Source organism: Maylandia zebra, linkage group LG6, assembly GCF_041146795.1.
Source record: "Maylandia zebra isolate NMK-2024a linkage group LG6, Mzebra_GT3a, whole genome shotgun sequence".
NCBI lineage: Eukaryota > Metazoa > Chordata > Actinopteri > Cichliformes > Cichlidae > Maylandia > Maylandia zebra.
Genome location: NC_135172.1, coordinates 32,279,990 through 32,294,446, shown reverse-complemented (window position 1 = coordinate 32,294,446; position 14,457 = coordinate 32,279,990). Strand labels below are relative to the sequence as shown.

At 40.8% G+C, this 14,457-nt stretch overlaps 1 protein-coding gene across 1 annotated transcript in view; it reads right to left on the bottom strand.

Annotated features, from left to right (window-relative positions):
• The window catches only part of LOC101484541 (zeta-sarcoglycan), a 377,409-nt gene that overhangs the window by 120,253 nt on the left and 242,699 nt on the right, over window positions 1-14,457 (bottom strand). The window contains exon 3 of the mRNA XM_004539191.4: window positions 2,571-2,672. Coding sequence (XP_004539248.1) covers window positions 2,571-2,672 — 102 coding nt within the window. The remainder of the gene's footprint in view (window positions 1-2,570; window positions 2,673-14,457) is intronic.

Below are 14,457 nucleotides of genomic sequence, written 5' to 3'. Positions count from 1 at the left end.
CCAGCACCGGAAACGTGCTCGTCATCTCCGAGCATGAAGTAAGGAGAGCCTTCAAGAGAGTGAACACCAGGAAAGCAGCAGGACCAGACGGCATCCCAGGTCGTATCCTAAGAGACTGCGCATACCAGCTAGCTCCTGTGTTCACTGAGATATTCAACATCTCTTTATCTCAGTCGGTGATCCCCACATGCTTCAAAGAGTCCATCATTGTTCCTGTCCCGAAGAAACCCCACCCTGCTTCTCTCAATGACTATCGCCCTGTAGCCCTCACCTCAGTAGTGATGAAGTGCTTTGAACGCCTGGTCAGAGACTTCATCATTTCTTCACTACCAGACACACTGGACCCACTACAGTTCGCTTACCGTCCAAATCGTTCCACAGACGATGCCATCTCTCATCTCCTCCACACATCACTCACTCACTTGGACACTAGAAGGGGGAATTATGTTAAAATGCTCTTCATAGACTACAGCTCTGCATTTAACACCATAATTCCCTCCACACTCACCACCAAGCTGGAGCATCTGGGACTCAGCTCATCTATGTGTCAGTGGATCTCCAACTTCCTAACTGGCAGACCACAGGCAGTAAGGATGGGCGGACATGTCTCAGCCTCCACCACTCTCAGCACTGGAGCCCCCCAGGGGTGTGTTCTGAGCCCCCTGCTGTACTCTTTGTACACATATGACTGTGTGGCCACTACCAGCTTCACCACCATCATCAAGTTTGCTGACGACACCGTCGTGGTGGGCCTGATCTCTGATAACAACGAGACGGCCTACCTGAAGGAGATTAGGAATCTGGAGAACTGGTGCCAGAGGAACAACCTCCTTCTAAACGTCAGTAAGACAAAGGAGCTGATAGTGGACTTCAGCACTAAGCAGGAGAGGAACTACCAGACCCCCGTCATCAACGAGTGCCCAGTGGAGAGAGTGGACAGCTTCAAATACCTCGGAGTTCACATCACGCAGGACCTGTCATGGTCCTGTCACATCAACACCGTGGTGAAAAAGGCCCGTCAGCGTCTCTACCACCTCAGACGCTTGAGAGACTTCCAACTGCCCTCCAAGGTGCTCAAAAACTTTTACTCGTGCACCATAGAGAGCATCCTGGCGGGAAACATCTTAACCTGGTTCGGGAACAGCACCATGCAGGACAGACGAGCTCTACAGAGGGTTGTGCGGTCAGCTGAGCGCACCATCCGCTCCGAGCTCCCTGACCTGCACTCAATCTACAGCAGGCGGTGCTGGACCAAGGCCAGGAAGATCGTGAAGGACCTCAGCCATCCCAACAACAGACTGTTCTCTCTGTTGAGGTCAGGAAAGCGATTCCGCTCCCTGAAGACCAACACAGAGAGACTGAGGAGGAGCTTCTTCCCGCAGGCGATACAGTCTCTCAATCACACCACCACACAGTACTGACCCACACATATGGTTCTTACACACACACTGGACTTTCTGGACTTTGGTTTTGCACAACACTGGTCACTATATTCTTCATTTCCGATTAATACTTGTACAGCTGCTGTTATTGTGTATATATTTATTTATATTTAGATTTCTTCATACATTCTTATATAGTTCTATATTGTGTATTGTGTATTTTGTTGTACAGTTATTTTATTTTCAACTTTAATTTATATATTTATCTTTATCTTATTCTTCCCAGTTAAATTTACCCTTCATTCTAATTTGTGTTGTACAGTTATTTCATTTTTAACCTTAATTTATATTTTATTCCTTCCTAGTTAAATTTACCCTTTTTAATTTTTCATATTTATTTCCTATCTTATTCATAGCCTTTTCCTTTTTTGTTTTCTTTAGGTCACAAGCAGTTGTCCAAGCATTTCACTACATATCGTACTGTGTATGACTGTGTACGTGACAAATAAAATTTGAATTTGATTTGAATTTGATTTGAAGAACCATTAGCTTTATCTGGATAATAGAACATCTCTGAGCAATGTTTGGATTATACACATTTATCTTCCAAGCATTTTAGTTGAACACTAATAAAAAAATAATAAAAAAATGGGGTATCATTCATAAATGTATGGTCCTGTTTCTTTCTGTTCTACTTTACCGTACCATTAATCTCTTATTGTGCAACTGAATATCAGCCTCTTCAAATCACATTCGCTCAACATGAATACACCCATACAATATCTTTGTAGCAGCATGACAAAGCCCCCCGCTCGATTTCATATAAAAACATAAACAAGCACATGTGCACACACTGACACAAGTGTTGTTGTAAAGTAAGTTTTCATGTTGCCTTAGCTGCTGAGATCGATGATGACTCTGTGTATGATGAATGGAGACAGCTATATTATGTTACACACATAACAAATAGACCCTGACTGCAGGGAACACCATCTGATGTCTGCTAATTATAGAGGCTGGAAAACAGAGGTGTACACAGAGGCACGCAATCAACTCATATATCTTTCTTCTATAATGGGGCAGGGCTTTTTTTAGCAGTATAGAGCACAGACACACATAATGTTATATATACATATACATCCAAATGGTCACATGCAAATGGTCACACACAAATGGACGTGTTCTTACCCTACGAGACTGGATCTCTTTCACATATAAAGGCAATAAGAATTCTGACACTCCTTCAAGTCTCACTCCTTCTTTGGTCACCCGGAGATTCCCCATACCATCCTAGAAAAAGGTACGAGATAGAAAAATACAGTTTTTAAAAAGTTAATGACAAGCCAAAATAATACAAATGAAATTCTCATCCAGTGTTTTGCTTTGCTTGTCTATTATATATATTACAAAGGGCACAACGATGTATTATTAAAGTGTACAATGATATTACACACAAGCAGACAAACACACACAGTAATCTGAGAAGTTACACAGTTTTTTTCTTCATTTTATTGTGCATACTGTGTCAGCATGGGAAAAACACTCCCATGCTGGCACAGTTGGAGTGTTTTCCACAAAATTGTTTGAATGCCTATAGTTAATGTGGTTGCCCCTTATTCGTCTACTAATAAATATATTTCATAAAAACAAACATACAAGGGAGCTAAGTTTACAAAATCCAAGCTCCTATGCAACACATGGAGGATAAATAAATAATTTTAAGCTTTTTTTCTTTTGCTTTATCAATTAGTGTGAATAGCAGTACTTGACACAATTATATATACCTGAAGATCTTAAATGGAAATAATTGAAAATATGTTGACAGCTTTTAAGGCTCTGTAGATACCAAATACTGAGTAATATTAGGCACTGACAAGCAGCGTTTATTCTCAAATCCTGGGTTCATCAATGGTCAATATATAAATATTATATTTAATTATCAATGGAGAATCATTATTTTTTATCATTTATTACGTTATCATTTGATTCAACACCAATTATGTTATGTAATTATGAAATAAATAATGACAAACAATGTGTAACTGGAAATAAAGTCATGCTGGATACACATATTCTATTGATTTGGCATTCAGCAACAAAGTCTCATGAGAGCTCTAGTTTTTCTATGCTAACGCAATAGTTGCTTTATCCTAGTCAAAGCAATGGAGTGGCAGATAACCATTTAGTTTACAACACGGAAACAAAACAGTAGAAACAAATTTTAGCTGGTCAGAAAGACATATCAAAGAAATCCATGAAGTTTGGCAAATGAAAAAGAGGATAACTGGAAGAAGGATGTGTTGTGGCAACCATCTTCTAAGAAAGGCTTTGTACTAAAATGAACTTTCTTTCACTTTGCACTGCCTGTGAACTGCTATTAACTTGTATTGCCATTACAATAACTGCCAAGAAAGATTTTGATAATTATAAATTAATGTTTTCCCTAAATTTCTAAAAGCTCTTATGATAATTAAGGGTTATATAAATATGCGCATCACTGCTCTGACTAAATCTGGTTTTATGGTCTCATGAATGTGTCTATATGCGTACATGATACGGGAGGCAGGGGGGGTTTCACCCCCCCCCCCCCCCAGACACGCCCCAATGCAGTTCTCCAAGATCCTGACTATGCGACGCTGGAAGCAGATGACAGAAGCGATTGTCGAATGTCAATTGGTTGACAAGTGGGCTGAAATAGAGAAAGGCGCAACAGCAGAGTTCGCCCGGAAGAGTAAAAACTTCAAAGATCAAAAATTACAGCATCAAAAGCACAGACAGAGGCTGCAGTGGAAATTTTCATTGTTTTTAACACTCAGTTCCACTTCTGCACTTTGTATGTCATAACTTTGCTCTCCTTACAAGAGTGGCCCACAGACCTGCTGTACCACATACTTGGTACAATGCCTCCATCTGACAACAAAGCTCACTGCAGGCAGACGTGCTGTCCTACTTCTGCTCGACCATAAAAGCAGCTTCAGGCTTGTGCTTCTGCTCACATTAAAGCAATGTTTCTGATGAGCTTGCTGACTATGTTTGATAAAAATGGCTTAAATTCAGTTCCTTTAAAACAGACATGCCGGGTATGAAGAAAGTCAAGCCTCTAATAGAGTAAAAAGGCAGCTCCTGTAGTATATCAGATCAATTATCTCACAACTTAGACATTCACATTACTCACACTCTCATAACATATACATATAGGATCTTAGGGGTGGGCACGCTACACGGACTTCAAATTACCATCAGGGTGTACACCTCACCCCTGACGTCGTTGCCCACCTCTCAATTTTAAATACACGTAGACATTGAGGGCCAGCAGGAGGGGCTATGCGCTTACCTGCTGCTCTCTGGCAGGTAGCTCCATGCCCTCCTGGGTTTTAAATGCACCTTAGAACACACATGCATCAACACTACATATGAGCGGGCAGAGGGAGGTTTGGAGTCTTCTCACACCCCTGTTCTCTGCGGCCTGCTGGAGTGGGAGGGCTAGGAGGAGGAGTTGGCCGTCCGACTGCGGTCTGGAATGTGGGGCCTCCCTGCTGCTGCAGAGTCGGGGCGGTCTGCATCTCCCCACCGCAGGGAAAAGGGTAACACCACCTGGGTCAGGCCTCTCGGCCTGGGGCTCGGGCACTCTGGCACAGCTGGCTGCCGGAGGAGCTCCCAGGCACGTCACTATAACCCCCCCTGGCTTATGCTCCGCAGCTGCTGAGTGACCCCTCATCTGGGACTCTCATCAGCTCTTTCTGGGATACTGGCACGGCTGCCCCTCTGTTGGTCTTCCTTGGTCTCTTGTGTTCTGAGGGCCTCTGGATGTCTGGAGTTTTGATCTCCTCCATACCTGCTTCATGCCCTGGTGGACAGGGCTGTGGCCCCCCCACACCCTCTAGCAGATCATTACATGAAGGAACCTTTTAAAAACAAGCACGTTAATGCTCATACCTTAAAGCACACTGTGTGCTGTCGATCTTACGTGCTGCACAATAATGTTTAACATTTAGTATTTACTGTTATATTCCCATAGATCATCACGATGTTGTTTATTCTATTGCTCTCGTCTTCTTCTGCTTGTTTTCTTTTTTCTTTCTCAACAGGTGATCCAGGAAAAAGAAAAAAAAAATGGTCCGTGGCACACAAAAGACAGTGATCCAGCTGCTGTCTACTCAGCAGTGACAACTGACGAAGTCAGTTATGGACAAATAACCATCAGACCAAACAAGACCAGAGACTTTAAACCAGAGCCAGACGTCGTCTACTCTTCACTGAAGTAGTCCACCAGTCCAACCATTGACGTCCAGCTGCTGGTCTCTAACTGGTCCCCCCAGCACCTCAGACCAGAGGACATCCCTATGTTCAAGATTTTTACATGTCTTATGTCTTTCTATCACCAAATTAAAAATCTGTCAGCAGATCGGTGGTTAGGAGAGTGCAGAGTCCATAAATGTGTAACAGATGTGTTGAATATAGTGTTGTTAGAGTTTGGTGAGTCTTTTTGATTCCGTAAGAGTTGTTGAGCAGTTATTATTGTCAGTTATTCAGTTATTAAGCATAAAAACAACTCTGAAGGGTTTACTAATCAAAAGAAATGAGTTAAAATGCTTAAAAAAAAGAAGTAAAAAAAATACAAAAATTGGAAAAATGATCAAGAAATTTTAAACAAAGTAAATAGAGGCTGGGGAGATGGCAACTGTCTTACTGTCTCATTACTTCGCAGTGCAATTGCTATTTGAAGTTTTATGAGTCAGACAGTCTGTGAAGTGACTTTTTTTCAGAGGTGGAACTAAAACATTCTGTATTGAACCTTTTCCAGCTTCAACTGAAATATGTGTTATTCAGTGACAACAGATTAGTCTTGCCTGCTTGGCTTCCAGTTTCCTTTTCATGCTCAAAATGTTTGACAAAGTGTTCATGGAAATAGTGATTCTGATCCCATTGATTATCATTAATTGTTAGCAACAGCAAAGCAGCAGAGCCTTTCAAATTGTAATAGTGCAAGTTGGTTGTAAGAGCAACTTGGAGAAATTTGTAGGACAAAACAATGAAAACAATGAGTAATGGGGCATACATGAACCCCCCCCCAAATAAATACATAATTACCTGCCTTACTGTTGGATAACAGTTGGATAACAGTAACCATTCATTAATGAAAAAAAGTAATATTTTTCAAGCCATGCCTTATACCTTCTTTGTTGTAGGTACAAGTATAAAAAGATAATTTTAGCTTGGTGCTATGTGGTTGCTAGAGAATATGAAGATGTCTAATATGTGATATCAATAAGAACCTTCAGCAGCTGAAGATGTATGTGTTTACCAATTCTCATCCTGTAGGAAGAGTTAGTGACCAAAGAAACCTTTTATCTGCCAACATTCTTTAATTACAATGGCTAATAAGAGAATGGAAATCTACATGTTTTGTATGTCTTTTTCAACTAAGTGTGCTTTGCTAAGAAATCTACAGGTGCTTGTCCCCCAAATACCTACTGGAGATACATTTTCTGTGTCATCATTACACAGTAAAGTACACTCCCTTGCCTCTATACTTACTTAGTACTGACTTATTTTGGAAATAAGTGTGAGCTTATGAAACGTCCGAGCTATTGTTGCAGATAGTTTTTTGAAATAGATATTTTTTAACGTTATTTTAACCCTGAACCTCGATTGTTCTAAACCTAACCAAGCCATTTTCTTGCCTACATCAAACCAAAGTGTACCTGAAAACCAGATGCAAAAGAACAAGAAAATAATTCTGTTAGAAAGCCCTTAAGGCAATCTTCTCCCATTTGCACTCTTGGCCTGAGAAGGACCTGAGGGAGGTTTTCAGAATCAATAAACCCTTAAACACAAAACACTTCAGGGTTAACTACTTTTTCACTAATGCTATTTACTTTAAATAAAGAGAATGGTGAAAGGCAAATATATAAAAAAGGCTGCCATATATGAAAATTTTAAAAGATATATCAAATGTCAAAGACACACTTCCTTAAAACCGCAAAGTCTGTGAAATACAATAATGAAGGGTCTTCTTGTGAAAGAGTAACAACCATAAATAAGAAGTTGCCAGGTAGTAATGGTGTTGCTTGCACACAGGTATGATAAAAGAAAAAGCATGATATTCAAAACATGAACTACTGTTTCTTACTCAAGTCATGAAAACATGATGCAGCATTTCAAATACCAGAATGCTTTTAAGACCAGTTAACCTATATTTCTAAAGTAGGGATGTCAAAGTGATTTTACATCGAGGGCCAAAGTGGGCTGGACAAGTAAAACTTCAATTTTTAACTATACACTTAATTCATGGGATATTTTATATTAAGATAAAGAAGTGCAATATCAACAGCATATGTCAGTTCTTTTACATGATAAAAGTGTGAAAAGCAGAAAACGGTCTGTAATTCACTGCCCAGATTGTCCTCTATTTATAAAACCTAAAGTTTTTGTTGTTTGATGAAGATTTTCTTGTTTTAACCAAAATGTCTATACTATACAGTAAAAAAAAACCATGAATTTTTCTGTCATTTAACTGTTTATCTATTACTTAACCACTCTGGTTTAGTGTGAATAGCTATGGGGGAGTTCTTCACCAGCAGGAAAAGCTGAAAAACTTCAGCCTCCTTCATGTTTTCCAAACCCACCTAGCACCTCTAATTGGACATTTTGCCAGGCCAATATTGACACTGCTGTACTAGAGCTTAATAGAGAAACAGTGTGATGGCCTTACTTGCAATCACACATCTATCCTGTCGGGAATCCCATGTATAGCTGTGGTAGGGGTGCTGTGGGGTTGATGCAACATACCTAGAATGGGCGTGTTTGTGTTCCCTATACGTACGGTAAACAGAATGTGCACATTTATAGATGTCCTATTCAACACAGTGCCTTTAAAGGGAATGATGGATTCCCTTATCATGACGAGGTTAACTAGTAAACTGTCCCATTAGATGAAACAATACCATATGCAAGGTTATGCACACAGTACACCCACACCAGTCACATACAAACGAAAGACATGTTTACCACAATGACTTTTCAGTGTCCAAACATAGACATGCACGTGCAAAGACACATAATAGGTCTGTGTGTCCCTGCGATGATGGATAGGCTGGGAAACTATTTTGCAGGGGCTTCTAATATTCAGGAGTGTTGTAATTTTTCATACAACCTTTTATGTCAGCAAGTAGACCCAGAGAAAAACAGAGAGCAAGAGGGAGTGAGTACAGTGTCACCTTTGGTTAGAAAAAAACAGCTGGAAAAATTGCTTAAGGGATGCACAAATTGGGAAACTATAAAACTGCTTTGGTTGCTCCTTGGCTTGTTGAACTGAGACACTATGTGAGGGTTTTAAAAAAAAGCGTTGTATGGCAAAATATTAACTTTTTTAAAAGTTAATTTGGACCTTTTCATTTTGATATACCACTGAATAAAAGTTGAATTCAAAATAATTTCTGTGAATGCTTAGTGAGTAATATAAATGACCATTTTTAGGTGATAGTTTGGCATATCTATGAATTTTTACAAACTGCAAAATCCATGTCACATTCAATTTTTCACATGAGGCATTAATAGCTTAAGAGCTCCTTCTGGAATGTATGGCAAAAAATATGAACTTATAGCATTTTTATTGGTTATCTTTCTCTTCTCTCACTCTTCCACTGCACCTCTTATCTTTCTTGCTTGCTTTTTCCACATATTACACAACTCACTCGATTTTACGGTGCACCAGCACAGCTCTAACAGTGCCAGACTCAGATTAAAGGATGGAGTCTAAAATGGTTAAACCACACACGTGTCATGCAGTGCAGCCAAAGTAATTTCCTTTATCGAGAAGTGTTTTGTATATATGAGCTGAAATTTTGTTAAAAGTAAAGCTTTAATGTCTGCAAATTACCAAGGTGTCCAGTTAGCTTTCACAACAGCCAAGTAGCAAAGCAGCCATTGAAGAGTTACTAAAGAATTCAACCATAACTGTCCATATTGCACATTAAAAAAGTATATTGTCCTACTTCCACATCAGGCTTTTTAATGTACAATAAATAAAAAAAATAAAGCCATGTGTTTATTATTAGAGACATGCTTACATATCGAATTCATGCTGTTTTAAAATTAGCCATTGTGGATTCCTCTCCCATGTGCTCTGTTAATTTGCTGTTGCTGCTGCCATTTGCTGTTAATGCAAACTCAGCACATTCCCCATCTGTTTCACACTAAAACACATTGAAAGAATTAAACCTCCTTAACTGCTCACTTACCTACAAGGCCTTTTTTTGTTAAATATCAGCAGCAATTCTCATCTATCAGCACTGATGTAGAAAAGTCAGAGACTAACCGCTATTATAAAAGCGATCATAATTATAGCCATAAATGATGTAATGTGTTAATAATATATAAAGTCCAAAATGTACTTTTCATCCTTTCCTATTTGTTTCCTTTAATCTAGAGTAATTTTGCATACGCTAGACCGCATGTTGGGAAGTATTTGTTGTTAACTGAACAATCAGTTCTCATACTTACCATGTGGAATCAAGAAGATTGACGAGGGAATAACAATCACAGCCAGATGAAAAGGCATATTTTAAACTGCAAGGCTTCTACTGTGCTTCTGGTCAGAAGTTTCACGTTGCTATGATTATTTTATCTGCATATCAAGCAGATAGAAAGAAAACAAAAGTCAATCAAACAAGCTTTCTTCTTCTTGAGCACTTGTGCTAAAATCAGCGGTAGTGCTGTGCAGTACTAGAAGTTTTTGTATCAGTTTGATAATAAGTAAATAGAGGGCCAGTATTGCTAGAAGCGATACTGATACTTTTTACCTATAAGGGTAACTTATGTAAGGAATAGCAGTGTGTCATGATTTATGAGCTGCATCAGTAACTGAGTTTTTTTGGAGACTGTACCTCTGTATCTCTATAACACTCTGAACACTCTGGGTCAGTTTTCGTTATTTAAATATTCTATAGGCTATAAATAAAGTAGACATGACAGTCACCACGAAAAGGTTCATATGCTGGTATTGATCCAATACCAGTGGTGGTGTCAATACTATTCGTGTTGATGTGTGCGACCATAGCTGTACCTGTTAATTGAACACCGTAACAATAAAGTAATGTAATGTAATGAATTACTTTCTCTGTGGTGTAATGTATTACTTTTTTTAAAAACAACCCTAACAAAGTTCTCAACACAGAAATAAGAAATTGACAGAGTTCAAGTTAAACACACTAGTAATTACAGTACTGTTCCAAGATAGTGTCTTCAAAATATGCTGGCATTCCAGCAGCTCTGACAGGCTAGAGAAACAAGCTAGACAGCTTGACTTAATGTCTCTTTTTCTCAGAATGTGAAGTCTTTTCATTTCTGTTTACATTAGTTGTTTATTGTATACTGAAGGTGCAGTTGAAACTGACCATTTAACATTTTCTATTATAACCTAAGGCACCAGATCAATACCAAGCATAAAAACAGATAGTTAAACTAACCTTGAACTAAAAGTTCCAACCACTCTCATGCAATAGTATGAACTTTAATCAAGTTTTGTAATCTAAACGCATCGTGATGCAGTGGCGCTGTCATCTCGAGCCAAAAGCATTGTGGGTGCAAACCTCCTGGTTTCTTCCTGTGTCTACAAGAAATGGTTAGATACTAAATTGGCTGTAAATGTGGATGCATGTGTGTGGTTGTCTGTCTGTCTCTCTTTGAATGAACTGTCAGCCTGTTAAGGGTTTACCCTGGCCCCACGTTCTGGAAGGGCTTTTCTTTCTTTAGTAAGTGAACTTTCTGTTATGATGATGTAGCTACAGGGGAGAGACTGCTCTACACAGGATGACAAATATTAACCTTTCTTAAGTACTGGGTTGCGTTGACCACAGCTGCACACGAATAGACATCCCTTAGTGTCCACAAATGATGCACTTGCTCTGTCTCCTTTGTGTGAGCCCCCACCTGCGTCCTGAATCACCTTTGACTGACAAATGACAGCAAAGAGTTTCCTGCTGCTTTGCCCAGTCCACACAAACCACTCATCCACACAAATTGCACAGAATATCACAAAGGGACAAGCTGACAAGTGCAGTTAACATCACCTTGCTTTCACCAACAGCTGTGCCCCACTTCACCTCTATAGCCTGAGAGACAGTCTGACTGACAAATGACAGCAAAGGTTTAATGCCTTCTCACACTTGTGTTTGTCTACTTTCCCCACAGCTGTCACCCCACTCACTCTTGTTGTAAAAAAATAAAATAAATCTAAAGTGTTAGGTCAATGGGGAGAGAAAAGAAATAATCCTGCAAGGCTCAGTGGTTAGATGAATGCTTGCCACTCACAATTGGACAAATAATTCAAAAAAACTTGTCAGCGACTTTCAAGACATTGGAGCGCCGAAAACTCACATTACTGAAAGGACCCGTGTATTATTTTGAGGTTTAATGAGTGCAAGATCAATGTATATTTTTAGAAATTCATCATTTAACTTGTTTCAATACTTCAACAAGTCTCCATGTTTCTGTTATGCAATTCTGCCTAAACTTTGCATAGGTTATTTTAGTTTAAGAAAGATTAATGTTCATAGCACAGAACATCAATCATAACAGTCTTAACTCCACTATAATGGAATTAAGACTGTTATTGATAGAGCTATCCTCAGGGGTTAGAGTGGAATTTGGCAGGTGGGGAAAGCTTAGGTTCCAGTGTGGCAGTGCAGCGTAGAAAATCCGACTCAAATTGAAATCGAGTCACTTAATAATTTATTTTTAAAGCTCCAGCTTAATCAGCTACCTGTGCTACTAGTGCTCTGAGGTTTATTGCTCTTCATTGATTTAGCTGAATGCTTATTACAACACATAAGCAGATGTTACATGAAGCATTATTGCTTCTTTTCAACACCTCCAAGCCAAAATAGCAAAAACGGGGAATTAGGTATCATCAGTTTAAACTGATGACTCCTCTCAAAGTCCTTCCAGAACCAACTCCTATTAGTCTGCAAGTATATTAAAACACATTTAGGCATTTATTTGGGCAGTTATTTTAAAATAGTAAATGTAAATGAACTCCATTAAAACTCCTTCCAGTCAATGATTTATATATATCTGTTTCTGTCATATATAAATATGACAGAAACACTTCCTTTTTGCTTGGAAGTTATAGTTCTAGCACAATTTCACAGTTGCAAAATTCTGCAATAGTTTCCATTTCTTCCCTTAAGCTACTTCAGTCTCTGACTGTAGAAGTCACTTGGATGAGAGGTGAAACGTTTCTCCCACTGAAAACGTTACGTCCAGTTGAATAGAATTGACTTTTTTGGGATTTTTTTTTTTTTTTTTTTTTTTTTTTTTTCTTCTAAATGACATCAGAAACAGCAGTATGCGACATTACGTGATGGCAGAGCTTCAGTTCATCCTTTGTCATTTTTTTTTTTTTTTTTTTTTTTTTTTTAATAAATAGGACAGGGGGAATGAATGAGAGAGAGAGGGGGAGAGAAAGAAAGAAAACCAAAGGGGAGAAGAGACGGTGAGAAGGGGGGGGAAGAGAGACAAAAAAAAAAAAAAAAAAAACTCCTGGGTCACCTGTATGGAGAAAAAAAACAAACAAACAAACAAACAAAAACAAACAGAGGAGACAGCAAACAACAAAGAGCAACATAATAATAGAGAAAACAAAGCACCATACCATCACAATAAACTAGCTAGTCATAGATATCAGTATTTACTAAGTAATAAACGATATTGTGCAGCACGCAAGATAGACAGCGCACAGTGTGCTTTGAGGCAGCAGCCAAGAAAGCTTTAGTCCGCGTCTGTGAATACCCATGTGTGCATACCTGTGTGGATCAGCATGCTTGCATTCCAAAGGTTTCTCCATGTAATGATCTGCTAGGGAGTGTGGGGGGGCCACAGCCCCGTCCTCCAGGGTGTGAAGCGGGTATGGAGGAGATCAAAACTCCAGACATCCAGAGGCCCCCAGAACACAAGAGACCATGGAAGACCAACAGAGGGGCAGCCACGCCACTGTCCCAGTAAGAGCTGAGGAGAGTCCCAGATGAGGGCTCGCCCAGCAGCCGCGGAGCAGAAGTCAGGGGGAGTTGCAGTGACGCGCCCGTGAGCTCCGCCGGCCCCCAGCTGCGCCTGAGTGACCGAGCCCTAGGCCGAGAGGCCGGGGGCACCCCACCTCCAAAGGGGCCCGAGCGAGCCCCAGGCCCCAGGCCCCGACAAGCGGCCGCCAAGGAGTGAGCCGGTGTGTACCCGGACGCCCACCCCCAGACACAAAGAACCACCAACACACCAACACCTGAGGGAGTCCGCCACCGGCAGGGGAAGTGGTGGTGGGTGGAGATAGGCCTCCAAACCTTGGAGGGCCTGAGGTGTCCCCAGAGAGGTGGCGTCTGATACCCAACCTGACATATAGACACAGACATACAGGCACACACAGACACAAACATCCATTCCCACCCTCATGCTCTCATATGCACTCACTCCACACACAACCAACGTGGAGACAGACATAAAGAGATGCTGTACACACAATCACACTCCCCAAGCGTACTCTACAAACCGGGTCTAGGTACCCTTGCCCCTGGAGGGGGGAATTGCACCCAGACCCAGGTGGTGTTACCCTTTTCCCTGCGGTGGGGAGAGGCAGACCACCCCGACTCCGCAGCAGCAGGGAGGCCCCACACCCCAGACCGCAGTCGGACGGCCAACTCCTCCCACTAGCCCTCCCGCTCCAGCAGGCCGCAGAGAATGGGGGTGGGAGAAGACTCCAAACCTCCCTCCACCCGCTCATTGTAGTGTTGATGCATATGTGTTCTAAGGTGCAATTAAAACCCAGGAGGGCATGGAGCTACCTGCCAAGGAGCAGCAGGTAAGCGCATAGTCCCTCCTGCTAACCCTCAATGACTAAGTGTATTTAAAATTGAGAGGTGGGCAACGACGTCAGGGGTGAGGTATACACCCTGATGGTGATTTGGACTCCGTGATTGTGCCCACCCCCAAGATCCTATATGTATGTGTAATGAGAGTGTGAATAATGTGAATGTCTAAGTTGTGGGATAAAATTGAGGCAGAGGCAGCCAGAAGGGGACAGGGGGGG